This window comes from Gadus morhua, chromosome 9 (assembly GCF_902167405.1).
Source record: "Gadus morhua chromosome 9, gadMor3.0, whole genome shotgun sequence".
Classification (NCBI taxonomy): Eukaryota; Metazoa; Chordata; class Actinopteri; order Gadiformes; family Gadidae; genus Gadus; species Gadus morhua.
In genome coordinates this window covers 25,778,348-25,799,492 of record NC_044056.1, presented here as the reverse complement: position 1 = coordinate 25,799,492, position 21,145 = coordinate 25,778,348, and the positions used below count along the sequence as shown (strand labels likewise).

Below are 21,145 nucleotides of genomic sequence, written 5' to 3'. Positions count from 1 at the left end.
TTCTCTGTGTTGTTTATAACGGTTCTCTGGTAATCTGTGTTCATGTTTTTAATGGATCTCTACAAGAACCTGTACTAGTGCAGAGGTTCTAGTAGAGAGGTTCTCGTAGTTAGGTTCGGGTACAGAGGTTCTAGTGCAGAGGTTCTATTGCAGAGATTCTAGAAGAGAGGTACTAGTACAGTGGTTCTAGTACAGAGGTTCTATTGCAGAGGTTCTAGAAGAGAGGTACTAGTACAGTGGTTCTAGTGCAGAGGTTATAGTGCAAAGGTTATAGTACAGACAGAGGTTATAGTACAGAGGTTCTAGTAGAGGTTCTAGAACAGACAGAGGTTCTAGTAGAGGTTATAGTACAGACAGAGGTTCTAGTAGAGGTTATAGTACAGACAGAGATTATAGTAGAGAGGATCGAGTCGAGAGGTTCTAGTACAGAGGTTCTAGTAGAGGGTTTTTAGTACAGACAGAGGTTCTAGTTCAGAGGTTCTAGTGCAGACAGAGGTTATAGTACAGAGGTTATAGTCCAGACAAAGGTTCTAGTACAGAGGTTCTAGTACAGAGGTTCTAGTACCGAGGTTGTAGTCAAGAGGTTTTAGTACAGAGGTTATAGTACAGACAGGGGTTCTAGTAAAGAGGTTCTAGTAGAGGGTTTCTAGTACAGACAGAGGTTCTAGTACGGAGGTTCTAGTACGGAGGTTCTAGTACAGAGGTTCTAGTACAGAGGTTCTAGTACAGAGGTTCTAGTACAGACAGAGGGTCTAGTACAGACAGAGGTTCTAGTACAGAGGTTCTAGTCTCGAGGTTTTAGTACAGAGGTTCTAGTAGAGCAGTGGTTCCCAACCTTTTTTGGGCTGTGACCCCATTTTGACATCAAAAATTTCTGACGACCCCAGAGACATTTTTTTTTCTAGAATTATTTTTTTAACATGTTTGTTATACTGTGAAGAAAACAGAGTAGCCAGGATAAGTGCACAAATTGAAAATTTTCCAAAGATGTCCGGTATATATGTAAGGAGGCACATTTTCTGCTGGTAACCTCTCGACAACCACCGTGCCTCTGTGTGAAATGGTAAGTTTTCATATTCAGAGCCCCTGTCGGCGCACAGTGTTCCAAACAGATGTGCGCGCAGAGGATGTGGCTTGATGTAATTCACTATGGTTATGACCTGGTGCAGTATGTCTGCGATGGGCGCAATTTAGTTATTTTTTTAGCTTCTTCCTCCCCGCACATCGTTTTCACCATTTCGATGGCAGCTGACAATATTAAAGTCTCAGCAATGCTATGTGGCTTCATATTCCTAGCAATGAGATAGCTCAACTCAAGAGAAGCTTTCAGGGCCCGTTCACTAGCAGTCACAGCCTTTTTGAAATAGGCCTACACTTGCTGTTTGTTCGGTCGGCAAATTTGTTTTCGAAAAAAGCTCTTGGTTTGCCGACATGCTCTTTGTGTGGTGTCTCAAAGTGTCTTTTGAGTTTGTTTGGCTTCATACTCTCGGCAGACAGGACCTTACTACATAGCAGACATTTCGGCTTCTCCTCGTAGCATTCCATCACACTTGTAAATCCATACTGAATGAAACTTTGATCGTATGTTCGCTGTGTCTTTGGTGTCTGTGCCACAGTTCCTCTTGGAACTGCCTTTGGAGGGACAGGGCCAGGCGGGTGAATAAATCTTTCCATTTTGTTTTATACACTCTGATTGCAAGTTTGTGTTTACATTTTACAGGTTTGAGCTTGAACTCAAGTAAAGTAACTGTGCAGTCACGTGATCGCGGCACTAAAAGATGCACCAGCTCAGATATTTGCTGCATTTTATTTGAACTAGATTTATACTCGAGAAAATGAAAGTATAGGAGACAGTTATGTACGATTATTTGTAGTGTTAATCTTTTTTTTTTTTTTTATCAATTACTACACATTTCAGGCAACCCTATTTAAATTCCAGGCGACCCCACATGGGGTCGGGACCCCAAGGTTGAAAAACCCTGTAGTAGAGGGTTTCTAGTACAGACAGAGGTTCTAGTATGGAGGTTCTAGTACAGAGGTTATAGTACAGAGGTTCTAGTACAGACAGAGGTTCTAGTACAGAGGTTCTAGTTCAGAGGTTCTAGTACAGAGGTTCTAGTTCAGAGGTTCTAGTTCAGAGGTTCTCTATACAAGTTGAAAGAGGCGTGAAGGAATCAATATAGCTGAAGAGCAAAAGTGAGTAGCCTAATTCATTTAAATGTAACACTTTTAAATGAAGTAATAGTTGCCTGCGGTATTTGGTTGTTTGGCATTGTATTCACTAACAGTCAAACATACTTACACACACATTCACACAGACTGGCTCGCACACCCAACAATACACGATGACACTTTCTCACGCACACACAGGCAGGCAGACAGACAGACAGACAAACAGCTTCATTTCAGAATTTCATTCCTTCCCTTTTCACTTGGACAGCTGTTGACCTTAGTTAGATATTTAATTAAAGTTACCGTGCTGAGTTATGGCCATGAATATTTAATGTCAACATTTACATTTAGGGCATTTAGCAGACGCTTTTATCCAAAGCCACTTACAATAAGTACATTTGTCATAAGAAGTGCATCAATATATCGCTGTCGGTACAGAAAGGATGTTCATAGCATAGGCGTAGCGTCCCCCCCAATGTTCAGATATGCCCAAAATGTCCCCCCCAATAAATCGCTGGGAATAGGGATATAGCAGTTCAATATTTCTATGGGTAGAACACTTAGGTTTGCCCAGAAGTACACTCCGATCCCTGAACGCATCTCTGCACACAGTGCGCGCCGCACACCCTAATAACTCAATCCGATTCTATCTACAGCTCTTACAGCCAATGAGAATATGGCTGTTCGGGCTAGCTAGCCGATGGGATAGATCCATGATTTGATTCGTCCCCGCACGTGCGGCTCGGTGACGGTGACTTGTCGCTCGATTGCATTGGTCATCAACCGTCTTTTTTACATGACCACGGAATCAAAAACATCAACAACAGCAAATGAGTGGCGTGTTACGATCGAAAACACAGGTAAGTTATGAATCTTTTGATAGTGTCTCTCAAATTTCGTGGGTTTTTGGCGCTTCTCTAGCGAGCAGCATCATTAGCTATGTGTTACCTATGTAATAGGCCAGCTAGATGACGTTGGCCCCGGCCCCATTCCGTAATTCCAACGCCTCATTATGCCTACGTCTCAATGGTCCGAAATGTTCCCCATTAGATCTAAATGCATGGGCAGTTTGGTTTTAAATGTGCTGGGGACAGAGATGCATTCGGAAGTGCATTTTCAGAAGTGCTGGGTACAATGAGGATGCACTCGTTTTTCTCTCTTTAGTGCAGTCTGTCTGGCACGTTTTATGAAGAAAACGTTTCCAAAAAGTATCGGACATATGACCCACTATGTTCTGCTCTATGTATCCAATGTTGACAACGTGACATGACATTGCTAAGCTACCAACATAAACAAGAGGAGCTAGGAAAGGAAATTAACTGCTTGTTCAAGTTCAGAAGGGGCAAACGTGTGGCTAAACTACACACAGCACTACAAAAGTTGTCAAGATTGTATTTGGTGCTGCTTAGTGTGAGAGAGAGAGCAAAAGAGAAAGAGAGAGGCCTGATTCACAAATAAACAAATGCCAGTGACAGTAAAGGTGTTGGCAAGCTGTAACAAATATGCATTAGAAACCTTTGCTGGTTTAAGTGAATTCACCATCCTCTTTAGGGTAACTAGGCTTGGAGGTGTGGAGAGCGAAAGAGAGGAGAAGAGAAAGGAATTGGGAGTAGGAGAAGGGAGGTAAGGATGATAGTAGAATCTCATGTTAGCCAGGCCTGTCTCAAAATTGGCTCATTGTCGCACACACGCACTTGTGTATGTCACCATGGGTAAATCTTTCAACTGCACTGTAGGCCTACGAAGTGCACACCCATTCACAGCACTCCATTTTAGGAACTATCAATGTTGTACATTGTAACAACAAGCCTGCGTGAAGTTTTAACTTGTCTCTCATGATGTTAGTGCTGCTTGTGTTATTTCACAGTCGTCATGAGCAAGAGGAAGCAAGAGGGTTGCAGAGACATTCGGCAATGTTTTGCCTCGTCTCAGAAAAGAAGCAAAGTAAGTAAAGAGGGGTGAGAAAATGAGAAGTGTTAACCTATCAGTTGTAGCATTACAGTACAGAGTTAATAGACTACAAAAAACTAGTCATAGAATTATTGTCATTCAGATCAAAAGTGGTTTGTTGACTATCTGAGAAAGGAACAGTACTTGATATCTGATAATAATTCTTCCCTGTGGCATGTTCACTTTGGTGTGTTCAGAATAAAGAGAGTGAAGCACAGAGAGAGCAAGAACGTTTGGAGGATGAAACGTTTGTGTGTCAATCTGGTAGTGACATAGAGGTGAGTAGCCTAAGAGAGGAGTTCTGGAAACTAGTAGAGCCTTGGCTTTTCTTATGTTCAATGCACGTTCAATGCAATTTGTAAGTTACTTTGGATAAAAGCGTCTGCAAAATTATTGTCAAAGAGTAAATATCAATGGTTTAAACCGAATTGTGACATTAGAGCAGAATGCTGTTGGCATTGGCACTGATGTCTATGGTGTGTTTCAGTAGTCTACTGGTAAATACTAGTTTGCTGATATCTGTGATATTATTCCTTCCATGTTTCCTCTGTTGTGTTCAGAGTAGAGCTAGTGAGCCAGCGGGAGAGACAGAAAGTTTGGAGGATGAAAGCACAGGGAGAGTTTGTCAATCTAGTGGTGGCATAGAGGTGAGTCGCCTAAGAGAGGAGTAAATATGAAAGGTTAAGACCGAATCATGACATTCAAGCAGAATCCTGTTAACACACATGTATATAGTGAAGGGTTGTCAAAAAAATTGTTATGCTAATCGATTAAAATTAAAAATAATAATATCAGATTAGATACTTATGTGCAACAGTATCGATACTAAAATCGCTGTCTTCATCATCTTCATCTCTTTTTTTTCTCACCTCCTAAGGTTGACACACAACTTTACACGGCAGCGTTGTGTTGCTAATATAGCAACATAATAATTATTAAGTCAAGTCTCATTCAAAGTTACAAAACATTGTACAATGTATTAGGCTAGTGACAATGCCCCCCAAATTCTGAGATACCCCTACCGGAGGTAGAACTAAACCCAACAATGTTTTTCCTCATCTCTAAGGTCTCCCATACATGAAAGTGATTCTTGGCTAAAATATTTTTACTGCTAAGATTGTGAAATTGACAGATATTGTTATATACCTCCAAACAAAAAAAGGCCTAAAATATAGCCTGTCCGTATGGGAGTTAAAGGTCCCATGACATGCTATTTTATGTATTCTTTAATATAGGTATTAGTGGGCAACTAACACAGTATTCAAAGACGTTCCTGAAATTCAGCCGTGGTGCAGAGTTACAGCCACTCCGAGCCAGTCGCACATTGAGCTTCCCCCAAATGCGCTGTTTCGGTGGGCGTGTCAAGGAGGAGGGTGGGGGTGTGGCCCTGAGCAGCTTGCAGCCAGGGACGGTACCATGCGCTCTGTTTACAGTGGATGTATCGCAATGGCGAGGCGCACACAGCCTTTAGCCGTGTTCTGTAAATATTCTAGAAACACACGGGAGTCCTGGAGCTCTATATCTAAATATTATCATATAGCCTACACAGATATCTATATCATATAATACATATTATCACGGCCAAAAGCTGTGTGAGCCGATATTCCGACGTTCCTGGTTCTTCAACGTCCACATCAATGTGAATACACACACTGTAACGCAAGTGTTTCTTGTCGGTTCTTTGACGTGTCTTGTATTTCCACAACGAGACTGTCGTGGGGGTTATCTGAGCCATGGTTGAGAAGGAATTGGGGGAAAGGAACTTTGGTTTGACTCGCTGAAGTAGGCTACATGAACTGCGACATGCCGCGAGGCACCATCGCCCGGCAGCGGGCAGCCGGCAGCAGGCAGCGCGCAGTTCAGTCGACTTCAGGTTGATGTGAAAGTGGAAGAACCAGAGACGTCGCAGAACCCGTCAAAGTCGTTTGTGATTCATAATATCGTCTGGAGGCGCACACAATATGTTATATGATATAGATATCTATGTATTATATGATATTATTTAGATATAGAGCTCCAGGACTGTAACGCAAGTGTTGTACACTTCCTTGTTATTTGGATAACCGTTCTGCTGTTGGTGTGATGGCGCATAACGCGTCGGACTCTCGTCTCTGGTATTTCTACAACGAGACTCGTATTGGGGGTTATCTCAGCCAAGGTTGAGAATGAATTGGGGGGAAGGAACTTTGGCTTTGACTCCCTCAAGAACATGAACCACGACATGGAGGAGAAAGGGATTGTTGGCGGCGAATGTCTCCCGCTTGAGCCCCGCTGAGGGACCACCGCCGGAGGCGGAGGTGCCTAAGCGCTGCCCGGCAAAGATCCCTTTCTCCTCCTTGTCGTGGTTCATGTTCTTGACTTGAGGGAGTCGAAGCCAAAGTTCTTTCCCCCCAATTCATTCTCAACCTTGGCTGAGATAACCCCCAATACGAGTCTCGTTGTAGAAATACCAGAGACGAGAGTCCGACGCGTTATGCGCCAAATAACAAGGAAGTGTACAACACTTGCGTTACAGTCCTGGAGCTCTATATCTAAATAATATCATATAACACATAGATATCTATATCATATAATATATTGTGTGCGCCTCCAGACGATATTATGAATCACAAACGACTTTGTCGGGTTCTGCGACGTCTCTGGTTCTTCCACTTTCACATCAACCTGAAGTCGACTGAACCGCGCGCTGCCTGCTGCCAGCTGCCCGCTGCCGGGCGATGGTGCCTCGCGGCAACCGGCGGCATGTCGCAGTTCATGTACTTCAGCGAGTCAAACCAAAGTTCCTTTCCCCCAATTCCTTCTCAAACATGGCTCAGATAACCCCCACGACAGTCTCGTTGTGGAAATACAAGACACGTCAAAGAACCGACAAGAAACACTTGCGTTACAGTGTGTGTATTCACACACACACATGTGGCGCTCGCACGGTCGAGTCTCATTGGCGGGCCAACGTCTCTGGGCGGGCCAGGCAGAGTAAGGGGAGGAGCCGAGATTCCTCATGACGTCATGAGCACAGACATTCCAAATCAGCGCGCTTGAGCCTCCGTTTTTTCAAAGGCGAGCAGAACAGCTAGTGCTCGTTTTACACCAAACGCAAGTTTTAGCCACTGGGGGACCATAGGCAGGCTAGGGGAACTCATATTTATGTTAGAAAACCTCACAAAGTGAGATTTTCATGTCATGGGACCTTTAAGACATATAAACTAATGCAGAATGATAACACAAGCTCTGAGAGCTTTGAGACTTGGCAAGTTTGTAGCCAGGGAGGCAATGCACCTACTGGAAAAAGCTGGATGTGAATATCTTGATGTATGAAGTAGATGGAGACCTATAAACACATACCTAAAATAAGCGGACAGTGAAAAAAATGATTTCTATGCAGAATGTTATCATTTACTTTGTAGTTGCTTTGCCAGGCATTATCATAGGAACACATAAGATGGCTTGTTGGAAAGTTGGGATTGTGCTGAATCCAGCAATACCAAATATGTATATATGGTATGAACAATAAAGATGGTATGTCACTCAATGTATGAGGTGTCCAAAATGAAAGAAAATGAAACTCTGATATAAAAGTCCAAAGCTGCAAATTGCAAATTAAGTAAGAGGTTAGTGCTGCTCTATACTACACATTTAATAATGACACAAATAATATAGCACATTGTATATACTGTATATATCTATACAGTTCATATGGAAACAAAGACTGAAATTGAAAGATGACACGTTTACAGTGACTACTTGTACTGTCCTCGAAACTCATAAAATGGCTTGTTGGAAGGATGTCATTGCGCTAAATCCAGCCAACCAAATATAAAAATATAATACAAATATATTATATATATAATATAAAATAAACCATGCAACCATTCATAATTAGATGTTTTAGCTGTCCCAAATGAAAGAACTCATTGCATTGCAATGTGCTGTAGTGTCCTATCTGAGGCGAGTCTAGTTATGGCTTAGGGCCTGGCAATAGCACACACAGGAGACCAGGAGTCAGGATTGCAGTTTGGCATTGATGAGCCTTTTAATAAAACTATTACTTAAACTATAACATTTCATTGTCACTCATCCACATCATCATCAGTGACAAAATGAGTCACATTTGGACAGTCTGGAAAAGAGCAAGAGCAAAACTCAGTGCAAGTCAATCCCACTGCAAGACACTGGCATTTGGTGGTATCATTGCATTTTCCATCTTTACAGTACATATGGGTGATGTCTCTGACTTCTTTAGGTGCTGGTTCCTTCTGGAACATCACAGGTTCAATGGACCCATCTTCTCTGAGCTTCCATCCTCTACCAACTGGGTTCCAGAGATGAGGCCTGGCCAGGTGGCTGTGACGCCACACTGCTGTTTGATACAAGGCTCTCAACATGTTGCTGGAAGGCATCTTCTGTTGGAGGTAGATTTGCTGCAGATGCATCTGTGGTAGATGCAAGTGTGTACCTCAGCTCATCCAGATTGGTGCAAAGATGTCCATCCACCCTTTTCTTTTGGCCATACAGGAGCAGGGCATATTTTCTTGCCACAGGCAAAGCTTCTTGCAGGCTTCCAGAAAGTCCAAACTTAGTCATTTCCTTCAGCTCACTCAGATGGGACTTCAGTCTTGTGAAGGCAGTGGTCTTCCCAATTCTGTATAAGCTGCTTGTTGTATCGCAACCTGTGAGGGCATGGCATGCAGGCAAACAATCACAAAGAACCGGTCCAAGCTTCTGAGTGATTGAACATACTGGGATGAATCTTTCCTTCAGGCCATGTCCAGAGTGCATGAAAACTGCAGAGGATCCAAACATTCCTTTGCTTGTATAGTAGATCAGCAAAACCAGCATATCTGTGTCATCACATTTGACTATTAGACGAGAATGTGACCTTGCAAGTGGTATTGCATGTAACACCAGTCTCGTATCTGCCTCCTCCTGGTCACTGTAAAGCTCTGTCAAATTGTCGATGCCTGACTTCCTAACCCTCTTTACTTCCTCACCATTATCAAATCCACCAGCCAAGATAACTGTGTTCTCTGAAGAGAGTCTCATCGGCCCAGTACTTGTGATGTAGTTACTCACAAAGCTACATAGAGCAGCCTTGTTTCCACTTATCTTAAGGTATTTCCTATAGTTTGGAACACTTGCTTGTCCTGTGATGATATGTGTTCGTGTGGTTTGAATGGTGCCTCTTCTTTGCCTCTCTAGATCTTTGACTGAGTGTTGATGGTCATATCTGTCAAACACTACAACAACACAGCTGATGCCTTCCTTTCCCATTAACATTGTGATCTTTTTCCAGACACACTCGGCCAGGTCGTTGAATGTTTGAAAGGCTGAATCAAGGAGAGTCTGTATAAGAGCCATGCCATCGATGATGTATGCTGATGGTACGTCAACGTTTGGCAGCTGCTGTGACTCTTCAACAACAGCCTCCAGTTTCTTGGCAAGGTCAGCTTTAGTTGTCTCCCTCATGCTTCCATCATCATAAAACAAAGAGGGCGGGACAGCTGCGAGTTCATGAGACATCACAGTTTCCATGGACGCCTCTCGCTGATGGAAACAGCCAGTAACCTTCGAAAGAGCACATCTGAGTCCATGTGAACCTGTCTAGACTGGACTCCAACTGATGTTTTCATATCCTTGAAGGTTGCACACTGGTTTCTTTTCTCAGGCTCTCAGAAGCTCTTTGTTCTTTTTGATTTTGCCAGACGTTCTTCAATAAAGACGGCATTCTGCTTTGCACCATCTTGGAGGAAGCTTGAGAGCCCTTTTGCAACCTTCTCAGATGCAACCTGACCACTTGCAATATTGATCAATTCCTCAGGAATGCTTTCAAGATCAAAAGGATTCTGTCTCTGCTCCACAGCTTCCATTATCTTCTGTATGTCTCTCTCGTCTCTTTCCGTTCTGGATGCTCCATGCTCCTGGTGTACTTTTTGGCCCTTTGCATCAGTGTCACAAAGCTCTTTCATGGCATCCACATATGCTGTGGTCACATGTCTTGTCATCAGCCATCTTGTGAGAGCTCCCTTTCGCAATGTACAACCAACAACTCCACCCTGACTCTTGCCTTCACGATTAATGGTTTGCTCCAGTGCCTGATCAGATGCCACACAGTTGAAGCTTCGATGCTCAGACTGGCGAACAACAAACCCACCTTGCTGCATGAATGTGTATGCTTCTGGTTGTTCATGTTCAAGAGCTTTCATTTCTGCAACATAGACAGGCATGTACTTGGAATAATTGGTCCTTCCAGCAGCTCTGAACCAAGGCATAACTTCACACATGCAATTCAGGTGAAGTTGAAAGTCAGCTTCGCGTTCTGAGCAAAGGATCCGTAGCAACAGATCAGCACCATTTAGGAACATTATCCAGTATCCAAATGTTGCTGATTGCTTAACTCCCTCAATTGTGAACTTCTGGATTTTCTTCTGAATCTCATGGAGTTCAGTCTCCACCTCACCGATGAACTGTTGAGCAGTGTCCTTGTCATTACCATGAAATGCATGCTGTACATCTCGTAGGAGTTGCTCTTGTTCTTCAGTCATTGCACATTGGCCTTGTTTTTCAAGCCATGATTGCATAGCTTTCCAGAAGAGCCTGAACAGAGCCTCAGAGGCTAGCTTTATGGTCCTTACTCCTCTTGCCAGCTGTTTCCCTTGAAGCATCTGTCGAGCTGTTCCCTCTGGATACACATCTGACTCAGTAAGTATGTCAAAGAGTCCATCATCGCCATACAGCTTTCCGATGCTTGCCAGGTAAGCCATCGTGATATGCATACCTCCGAGTCTCATTGTGATCTTTCCTTGTAAAGGAAGTGGTTTGCTCCACATTATCTGTTGTGCTTTACTATAAATAGCAAGGTCTGCAGTCACAAGAATATGGTCCTGTCCCAGGTCTGCAGCAAGCTGTACAAGTCTTATCAAAGATGTATAGATGGTGGACAATTCTGAGGGTGATTCTCTTGTGAAGGGCATGTAGAGTACACTGGCTACTGAACAAGCAGTGTCTGACGTGAAGGCATTGAATGCAGACCATGAAGGGACATGCTGCTGATTCTCAATTACATTTCGGGACAGCTTCCATACCAGATCTCTGTCTTCAGCTGCTTTAGAGACTGTTGTGTTTGTGTTTAGTAACTCAGGAAGTTCAGGTGGTTCTGGTCGCTTTGTTGATTTGATGTATCTGTCAATTGAAATGAGAGGATAATCTTGTGATCATATGCATTGAATATTATATCACTTTAAAACTTCACAGCATACATTCACTTCACTATTAAACATTTCATCCACCCATTATATTTTTAGCAGTGCATGTGAATAAGTGGATACCATAACATTAAAACATAAAAATAGATTTAAAAAAAATGTCAATGTCAAAAATAAGTACCTGTGAAGTGTATCTCCATTCAGGTCGAATGTGTTTAAGGTGGTGAGGGACCTCTCTGGAACCCGTGCTAGGCATGTATCTGCTGTGGAGACTTGGCCTCTTCGGAACACAACAGAAGCCATAGCATGAGTTGTATGCTTCCCATCCAGGGTATCTTCATTTTGGTCAAAGTTGTCGATGGCTGCATCAACAATTCCATGTTCAGCGACTCCAGTGAGGCCTGTTGGGATGTAGACACCTCTTTCTGTCCTTGATATCTGGTCTGCTGCCACAGATGTGAGGAAATGCCTAACCTCTGTATAGGAAACACAGTGCCCCATTGCACTGAGCTCATCGATGAGTGTCTTACTACCAAACTCATGATGAATCAAAATGGCGAGTCCCAGTGTGATTGGCGTATGAATGTGACGGCTCTGCCCAATGAGATCATGACAGATTGCTATCACACACAGATTGTCCTTCGAAGCTGGGTCATCATCACATGTTTGGTAACCTCTGTGGGCACGTGAATCAACACACCAGTTCACAAAATCATACAGGGTGTTTGGTACATACTTGCTGCATTGACAACGTGATAGACGATCACTGCTGACATTTGATTTACTGTCATGCTCTACCTGCTCCATGCTTTTCCTCAATATGTCTGCAGCCCTGTGTAATAATTGAGTTTCAGAAAGACTCTGACTTGTCTCTGGAAGTGTTGTCTCATAGTCTTCTGTATGTTCTTCAGTCTTTTCTCTGAGTTGAGCAGCTTCCCTCAGTGCACAACCTACAGTCATAGTCTCCGAACACACCAGATCTGACTTTCCTGGACGTGGAACAAATACCAGCCTGTCTTTGTAATGCTGCATCAACTTTCCCTTTAGTTTCCAGGAGCTGTATTTCTTGTGTTGGACCGTGGACACATCTTCCTCAGAAATGCTCATTAGTATGTCATCGTAGCTATCAGTCAAATAGTTGAGAGATCGAACTTTCATATCCTTGGACAACACTGTTTTATCAATTTCTTCAGTTAGCTTGATAAAGGCTTTGTCATAGACATTTGTCTGCTTCTTTTCAGATTATTTTCTTCGTCTGGCAGCTGCTATATTTCGTTCAGAGATGTAGTGTGCAAGACACTTTTTATGGTATTTAGCATCATATGCAAAGAGATCTGGGCATGAAAGAATCCGAAGATGTACATCTTCATCAAGCCTTTCAGAAGCTGCATGAAGTACCTTTTCTCTGGTACTCGTGCCTGTACCAGTTGAAATGGCTGTCAGAGGTTCTGGTCTAGTGCTGGCCTTTTCACAAATGAAACAATCTCTCCGTATGTTAAATGATGCTGTATCAGACCTACTCAGCCTTCTTGGCACAGATGTGCTCTCACTCTCAACATCTGCAACTTGCTGCTCACTGTTTTTTTTCTTGCAGTAGTTTGCTCTACATGATACATGATATGACACTTTAATTTTGGCTGAAAGTATGTCATCTCTATATGGAGCAAAGTTTTTATGGACATCATCATCTCTCTGCTGAGCAAGAGTAAGTATGCGTTGGAGGCCTTCTACTGTAGGGTTTTGGACATAGGGATCTTTTTTCTTGCCCTTTTCCAAATGATTCCCACAAATGATACAAAGATTTGGATCCAATGTCTGTAAGACATCCTCCATAATTCAACTGACTAGGAAAAAGGGAAAATAACATACATTTTAGAATTAGAATTTTTATCATAAAATGTTAAATTACACATTCACTCAAGGGCTGAACGATTTCAGGAAAAGATCTAATTGCGATTTTTCTGGTAGATATTGCACATCTATTCTATAAACAAGGGGTGTCAAACTCAAAGGGGGGGGGGGGGGAGTTGACGCGCCAGGGTTACCGCGTCAAGACGCACGTCAACGCGTTAACGCTGAAATGCGATATGCCGGCGGGCCAATTGCTTTACATTAATTGGGGACATTACATTATAACAGGGTCCGCGGTCGGAATTGTTGACGGGGGGAGACTTAGGGCTGGGCGATATGGCTGAAAACTGTATCACGATATAAGTGTTTCATATCGGTCGATATCGATAATTATCGATAACGGATTATAGTCCGTAATTTTCGGACTATAAACCGCGCCTTTTTTCCCATTTTGCGATCCTCCGTCTTATATAACGGTGCGGCTAATCTTTGAAATTTATAGCTAACGGCCACTAGGGGACCTCCTAGATCTATGGATTTTACAGGTTACCGTCCACCAACTTTTTAAGCGGCGGGCTCCAGCGCGGCTTATATATATACACATAATTCAATTTAGCTGCTACTCCGGTGCGCCTTATAGTGCGGAAAATACTGTATTTATAATAAGGACCAGGAGAAAAACATACAATTTTATTTTATTATTATTTTAATTTTAATCTTAACCTTACTCTGGTTGTAGGCAAACAATGGAAATGAATGTAAACAACAGAGCTATGGAAAACACTCAAATAAATACCATCACAATGAAAACTTAACAATTATCAATAACAAAGTAGCCTACTTAACAAAAATAAAGTGTTACAAAAACATGTGCAAAATGTAAACGTAGAAACCTGAGACCCGAGAAGAACTATCTACATATATATTTTTTACTGCAAGTTTAGTGCAAAAAAGTTCAAGTTTTTTAAATACATGCAGTGTTTAGTAAACAAAGAAGAACTTCAAGAAAAACTGAGGTAGACTTAACACTAACGTCTGAACTAACGTCTGAACTACTAATATATATTTCACTCAAGGTTTTGTGCTAGGAACACCAGCTGGTTGACCTTCTCTGGTTTTAAAGCTGACCTGGTGCATGTAACAATATTACCCCCAGTACTAAAAATTCTTTCTGAGGGGCTACTGGTGGCTGGGATGCATAAGTACTTTTTTGCCAGCTGAGATAATCTTGGGAAGCTGTGTCCATGGAGCCTCCACCAGTCCAGGGGTTCAGACTCACTGTCTGCATCAGGGCACATCAGGTACCTGTCTAGCTCACTCTCCACTTTTTGTTCTTCAGTGAGAGGCAAATCATCTTCATCTTGATTCTGCTTTTTGAAGAAGCTCCCCAATGACTTGCGTTGCTTCTTCACGCCCAGTGGTAGAGGTGGTTCAGTGGCAGCCGCAGCCGCAGCTCCTCCTTCTGCACCTTGGTCTGCTGCTCCCTCAGAAGCCCCTGCCTGTGACTGGCCTTCATTCACTCCCTCAGACACTGCTCTCATTTTAATGGCCCTTACCTTCTCTGGTCTAATGTATTGGACTTTAAACCTGGGGTCCATCAAGGTAGCCATGTCAAGGAGATCGTCTGTGTCAGGGCCAGCATACTTCTCATCAAGATAGGTCATTATTTTTGTTTTCATCTCTTTTGTGAGCTGAGTGTCTTCCTCGTTTAATTTAAGCAAATTGGTGCGGAACAGGTGGAGCACAGGCTTCACGTAAGACACTGTCACATATGACTCCCCAGAAAGGGAGTCTGTGAACTCCAGGAGAGGAGTTAAGGCCGCATTCATGGACTCAAGGACCTCAATGTCCTGCCACGTTGGGATCAGGTGCCTGTTGTTTTTGTCAGCAGACAGAACGTCAATGATGGCCTTTTGTTGCTCTAGGACCCTTGCCACCATCTTTTGTCTCGAGCCCCACCTGGTTGGTGACTCTGTGATCAGCTGGTGTGTGGGAAGATTGAGACGTTGCTGTGCTTTTGAGAGCGCACTCTTTTTCTTCCATGAGTAAGAAAAGGCAGAGACCACTTTCTTGCAAACACCTACAGCCCTGTCCACTCTTTTGTCCTTTCCTGCGGCACCTGCAGAAAAAGAATGAAAGCGTATATTACAGATAATAGATGAGGTTGAGTCAGTCAGTAATTCAGTGTAAAGCTGCTTTCATGGATAATAATAAAAACTCAATATATTAATAATTATATCATCTTAAGAATAATTATTGGCTAATAAAATCAATACATGAACCAACATGGATGAGTACCATCAAAATGACAATGGTAGTACAGTAATTTTTGGACTATAAGCCGCGCCTTTTTCCCATTTTTCGATTCTGTGGCTTATGTAACGGTGCGGCTAATCTATGGATTTTTACATCTAACGGCCACTCGGAAAATTAGTATTCGAAGCTTGAATCAGTATTCAGAGCTTCGTTGTTGTTTTTTCATGTACTGACGTTACCAGAGCGAGGGACGCAAACTATAAGCGTCAGCGACACCAAGCAGAGAAGCGAGAGAGGTGGAGGAAGAATAGATATCTTGTTTCCCTTTACTTTATAACACAACATTAGCGGGATCTCGGAAGGAAAGTAATACTGTAGCGAAATGCAATCCTTAGCTTAGTTGTTTTGTTACGTTCGCTGTACAGACGCCGACGCCAATCAACTGTGACTGGCTTGCTGCAGAGCGTGAGCGTCTTGGGAATACCCGGTCAATATAATGGATATAATATGGGCACATAGACAATCGATATTTGTTATGGATTTATTGTAAAAATACCCTGAAAGATGCACGTTCCAGGATGAATTGAAAAGCTCCCGTAAGGGATGAGATGGCAGAGGACAGCTGATTTGGAACGGAGCAACAGCTGTTCGCTTTCACGGGAAAAAACTAAGGAACTTCAACCCTACTTAGGCCTACTTATTAACGTTCAAAAAGCTATTAAATCTTCAACAAAATATGCAGATACTGTCAAAATCGGTTCCAGGGAGTATATAGGGATTATTAATGTTGTTTTTTTCTGGAACGAGTATTCGAATATTCGCTCGAGTATTCGAAGCCTGAAAAATGGCACTCGGGCCAGCCCTAATGGTAATTAAACATTAAAAAACCTGCGGTTTATAGTCCAGTGAGGCTTTTATATGTACACATCATGCAATTTAGCTGCTGCGGCTTATACTCGGTCCGGTGCGCCTTATAGTGCTGAAAATACGGTACTCACCAATAGCTGAGTGCAAACGATGGCCAAAACACTGTAGCCGGGTCCAGTCGTTCAGTGAAGTTGCTTTCACTACATTTGCCCCACTGTCTGTGGTGATGCACACCATTCTTTCTTCATTTAGAGACCAGGTCAACAGTGCCTCCTTCAAGCCTTCTGCTATATTTTCGCCTGTGTGATCGTCGGGGAAATATGCCGTTTCGAGGCATCGGGTTTTCAGATTCCATTCGTGGTCTATGAAATGAATGGTCAAGCTAATGTATGGCTCTGAAGTACGGCTTGACCACAGGTCAGAAGTTGTGGCAAACTACCTGGCCAACAGGATTTCTTTTTGCACAGATTCCTTTAAACATCAGATAACAGTTTGGGAATGGCAGTCTTGGAAAAGTACTTTCGCCCTGGAATCACATAGCGTGGGTCAAGCACGTGAAGGAGATTTTTATAACCGGGCTTCTCAACGGTACTGAGCGGAAGCATATCCTTAGCTATGTGATATGCCACTCCCCGGGTTATGTCCCTGTAGCGTTTGGAATCTTTGTCATAAGGCACTGATGCCGAGTACCTCTCCATGGTGGTCTGCTGCTTCTTTTGCGGCGTTGCATTTGTAGACGTTGTTGGCCGTTTTTTTATACGGCTGTGCTCCAAAGGGTGAGAGCGGCTAAGGTGGTAAAATAGGTTTGTTGTATTCCCAGACTTGGTGGGGACTACGGTTTTACATAATTTACAGACAACTTTAGTCTGACTACGGTCTGATTTAAAAAATCCAAAGAACTGCATACTGGCGAGCTGACACTTCCATTTTTGTCGATAATTTCCTCCCTCGTTGCGGTACTCATCTTTCATCTGACAGCAGCTGTTTCAGTTGAAACACGAGACAACGAGAGGGCGCAACCAAGCGTGATACTGTTACATGATTGGCTATTAGCGTTGCTAGGTACCAGTACGAGTGCCTTTGTTTGTGCAACCAACGTTGCTTCGCAACCTCTCGTTCAAAGCGGAGAAACCGGAACTTTTTTCGCCGCGGTTTCTTACAACGAGGAATAAATACAATATCGAAACGTTCTATCGAACATATTTTTTATTGATATTGATTACGTGTCTATCGCGATACATATCGTTATCGTTTTATCGCCCAGCCCTAGGGAGACTTTTCCGTCATGCACTCGTCGTGCAAATGCTTGTGGTGATTTCTCAAGTGCCGGTATAAATAGTTGACAACATATCTCGGGTCAGTCAGGAACACGGAAGAAACCGCGGCTTTGGCGATCACGAGATCGCGTTGTCTGAAATCGCAATTTCGACCAGAAAACGATAAATGCGTTCAGCCCTAAAATATAATACATAATAATATAATAACATAATATAAACATAACATAATAAAAACATAACATAACATAATAATATAATTCACTCTACAGTTTTGTTGCTAGCAGAAAGAATGGTGCTAATTCAGAGGCTAAGTACTTTCTTAGCTAGGCTATTGTTAAATAGCTTAGGCTAAAGAAAGTGCTTTAGCCCTCTGAATTACAGAGGGCTAAGCACTAATTTACTTGTATGATTCTAGGTCAAGCCTTTTGACATGAAATTAATGATTGTAATGCAATGATTTACCTGTCAGTTTAGGAAAATATCCATGAAGACAATGATGTAGCTACTTCATCATTGTGCTACATCAAAGGTCAAATCAAAGGTCACATCAAGGGGGTAGTGGTTTCTACTGCCCACTTCTGGTCTGGAGAGACCAAAGCTGCCAAACAATTATTTCCCATTATTCAGTAATTACTTGACTACAAAGAAATTCAAGTGGATGTAAATATTTTCTTTCAATTTATAACCTGATTCAATTGGATCTTTCCTTTCTGTATGAACTATATACTACAATGTGCCATATTAAAAATATATCATTAAGATGTATTATTATATACAGCAGCACTTACCTCATGTAAGTTAATTTGCAGTATTATTGAATTTATCAACATTCCTCTGACCACTGATATTGGGCATTGGACTGGTTTCATTTTCTTTCATTTTGGACACCTCATACATTGAGTGACATACCATTTTCATTGTTCATACCATATATAGATGTTTGATATTGCTGGATTCAGCACAATCCCACCTTTCCAACAAGCCATCTTATGTGTTCCTATGATAATGCCTGGCAAAGCAACTACAAAGTAAATGATAACATTCTGCATAGAAATCATTTTTTTCACTGTCCGCTTATTTTAGGTATGTGTTTATAGGTCTCCATCTACTTCATGCATCAAGATATTCACATCCAGGTTTTTCCAGTAGGTGAAGTGACTCCCTGGCTACAAACTTGCCAAGTCTCAAAGCTCTCAGAGCTTGTGTTATCATTCTGCATTAGTTTATCTGTCTTAACTCCCATACGGACAGGCTATATTTTAGGCCTTTTTTTGTTTGGAGGTATATAACAATATCTGTCAATTTCACAATCTTAGCAGTAAAAATATTTTAGCCAAGAATCACTTTCATGTATGGGAGACCTTAGAGATGAGGAAAAACATTGTTGGGTTTAGTTCTACCTCCGGTAGGGGTATCTCAAAAACTAAAGCCCTTTCTGACTGTTTGTCACTAGCCTATATGTCTTCATAGATTAATCCATAACTAATCAGAAAACTTTTAGGTTATATCCTTGACCTGTCTAATTCTTTAACAGTGCATCATTCAATACGGCTAATGGTTTCACCATGAGATTAGATCAGTGCGCTCTCTCGTGAAACTCATCCATGTACTTATTAAACAAGTGGTTGAAAATATCAGAAAATCTATGTTTTCTGAGGGTTAACAAAAGTTTTGGGGTGACTTCCATTTAGGTCCATGAGATAGATGCACCTGGGTGGGTTTTACTCAACATTGGCAAATGTGATGGTTATGCAATAAAAAATGTAATGGAAGTAAGAACTGGCTGGATTTGTGTCCTTGTTGTGGTGGTGCAGGTGTTTGTTTGTGTGTGTTTTGTAAAAAAGACAAAACATCAATGAATGTAATGTGGAAAAAAAGAACTGACTGGATTGGTTGAAATATTGAGGAGCACAAAATGTTATATTTAATTTAAAAAGTAAAGGAAAACAGAGCTCTGAAGTATATGTGTGTCAACCTTTTCCTAATTTCAAGTCTTCCACACTCCCAGACTGCTTGGTCACATCCAGTATTAAAGTGTTTGAAACATCCATCCCTAAAAAGGTCTTCAAAATTAGGTGCTAGGTATTGAGATTTTGCTCTCAGAGTGCACCAGATTAATGCATGTTCAAAATCTTTGCCTGGGGGGGGGGCCGGACCCCGCCCCCAGGCATTTGTCCCCCCCAATGTTGAAACCATGGCTACACCTCTGAATCAATTCATTCGGACCGAATTAAATGATTGGCTGGTTTACCAGTATGTCTCCCTTTCTACCCAGCCAGCTACCTGCGCACACTCGGCCGTTGCGCATGAGCGGAGTCTTCCATGAGGCTCTCGGACTCCTGGCTAAAGCTATCGAGCTAGTCACCTGGTCTAACGGCTCTGGAGGGACGGGGGTATTTCTTCGGTTGGATACTTAAGTAGCCTAGCTTTAGTAACCTAGGTTACTTTGGCTGGTTTCTCCAAATCTCCCCCCACCCTAATGCCGTTATCCGTTCATGGAATAGGAAAGGTTAAAGCACGCACAAAACATGAACGCGCACGTCCGTGTGACCAGTCGGATCAGAGTCGCGCGCTTCGATTCGGAGTGGGAGTGACCATCTCGTCCTCTTCTTCCTCCTCCTCCTCCTCTCCTCTCAGAATCCCAACCATTCATCGCTCCCATTTCTCCAGACTTCACATCCGGGTCATTCGCTGGTCTATGTCTCTCCGTCTGTGTGACAGCGTCGTTGTCCTCCAGTAGAACCAGTAGAAACAGTAGAACCCGCGTCGTTCCGCGGTGATGGGGCCGCCGTCGCTCTGAGCTCCTCGTCTCCTCCACGGCCCGTGTGTCGCAAAGGCGGAATGAGACGATAGACCTTCGGATGGCCGGTGTGTGGTGATCGCTCGCCAACAATGTCTAAGAGCCTGAAGAAGAAGAACCACTGGACCAACAAAGTCCACGAAGCGGTGGTGACGAGGAGCCGAGAAGGGGAGCTGGGGTTCGAGCTAAAGGGGGGTGCGGAGAACGGGCAGTTCCCCCACTTCGGAGAGGTGAAACCGGGGAGCAAGGCGTCGGTGCAGAACGGGAAACTGGCCCAGGATGAGCTGCTGCTGGAAGTCAACGACATGCCCGTGGCGGGGCTCACCACCCGGGACGTGTTGGCCGTCATCAAGCACTGCAAGGATCCGGTCCGTTTGAAATGCGTGAAGCAAGGTGAGCTATGAATCGTGTGTGTGTGTGTGTGTGTGTGTGTGTGTGTGTGTGTGTGTGTGTGTGTGTGTGTGTGTGTGTGTGTGTGTGTGTGTGTTGAATTTTTTTGCGCGCGTGATTTTAACTGCGATGACATCTATGAAGGCTGAATTCCAATGTGTGTGTTGTTGAGCGCGGGCCCGCGGGTCGTAATGCCAGTCGTCTGTGTGTGTGTGGGGGGGGTCCTATAGAACAGCTGCTGACATGAATCGGATGAATTTTCAGATCGTTTGTTTATCAGAAGAGATTATGTGTTTTATGTTTCGGTAGTGATTTTTGAGAGCTATAACGGGCCTACATGGTTTAGATGTGAACCTACAGGTAGCCTGCCCTGAACACACACA

The 21,145-nt window shown here is 43.0% G+C and overlaps 1 protein-coding gene across 1 annotated transcript in view; it reads left to right on the top strand.

The window, feature by feature from the left end:
* Nucleotides 1–19,924: 19,924 nt before the first annotated feature.
* Nucleotides 19,925–21,145, top strand: part of magi2b (membrane associated guanylate kinase, WW and PDZ domain containing 2b) — a 127,256-nt gene continuing 126,035 nt past the window's right edge. The window contains 1 exon segment of the mRNA XM_030365817.1: nt 19,925–20,765. Within this exon segment, the coding sequence (XP_030221677.1) occupies nt 20,465–20,765 (301 nt within the window). The 5' untranslated portion in view covers nt 19,925–20,464.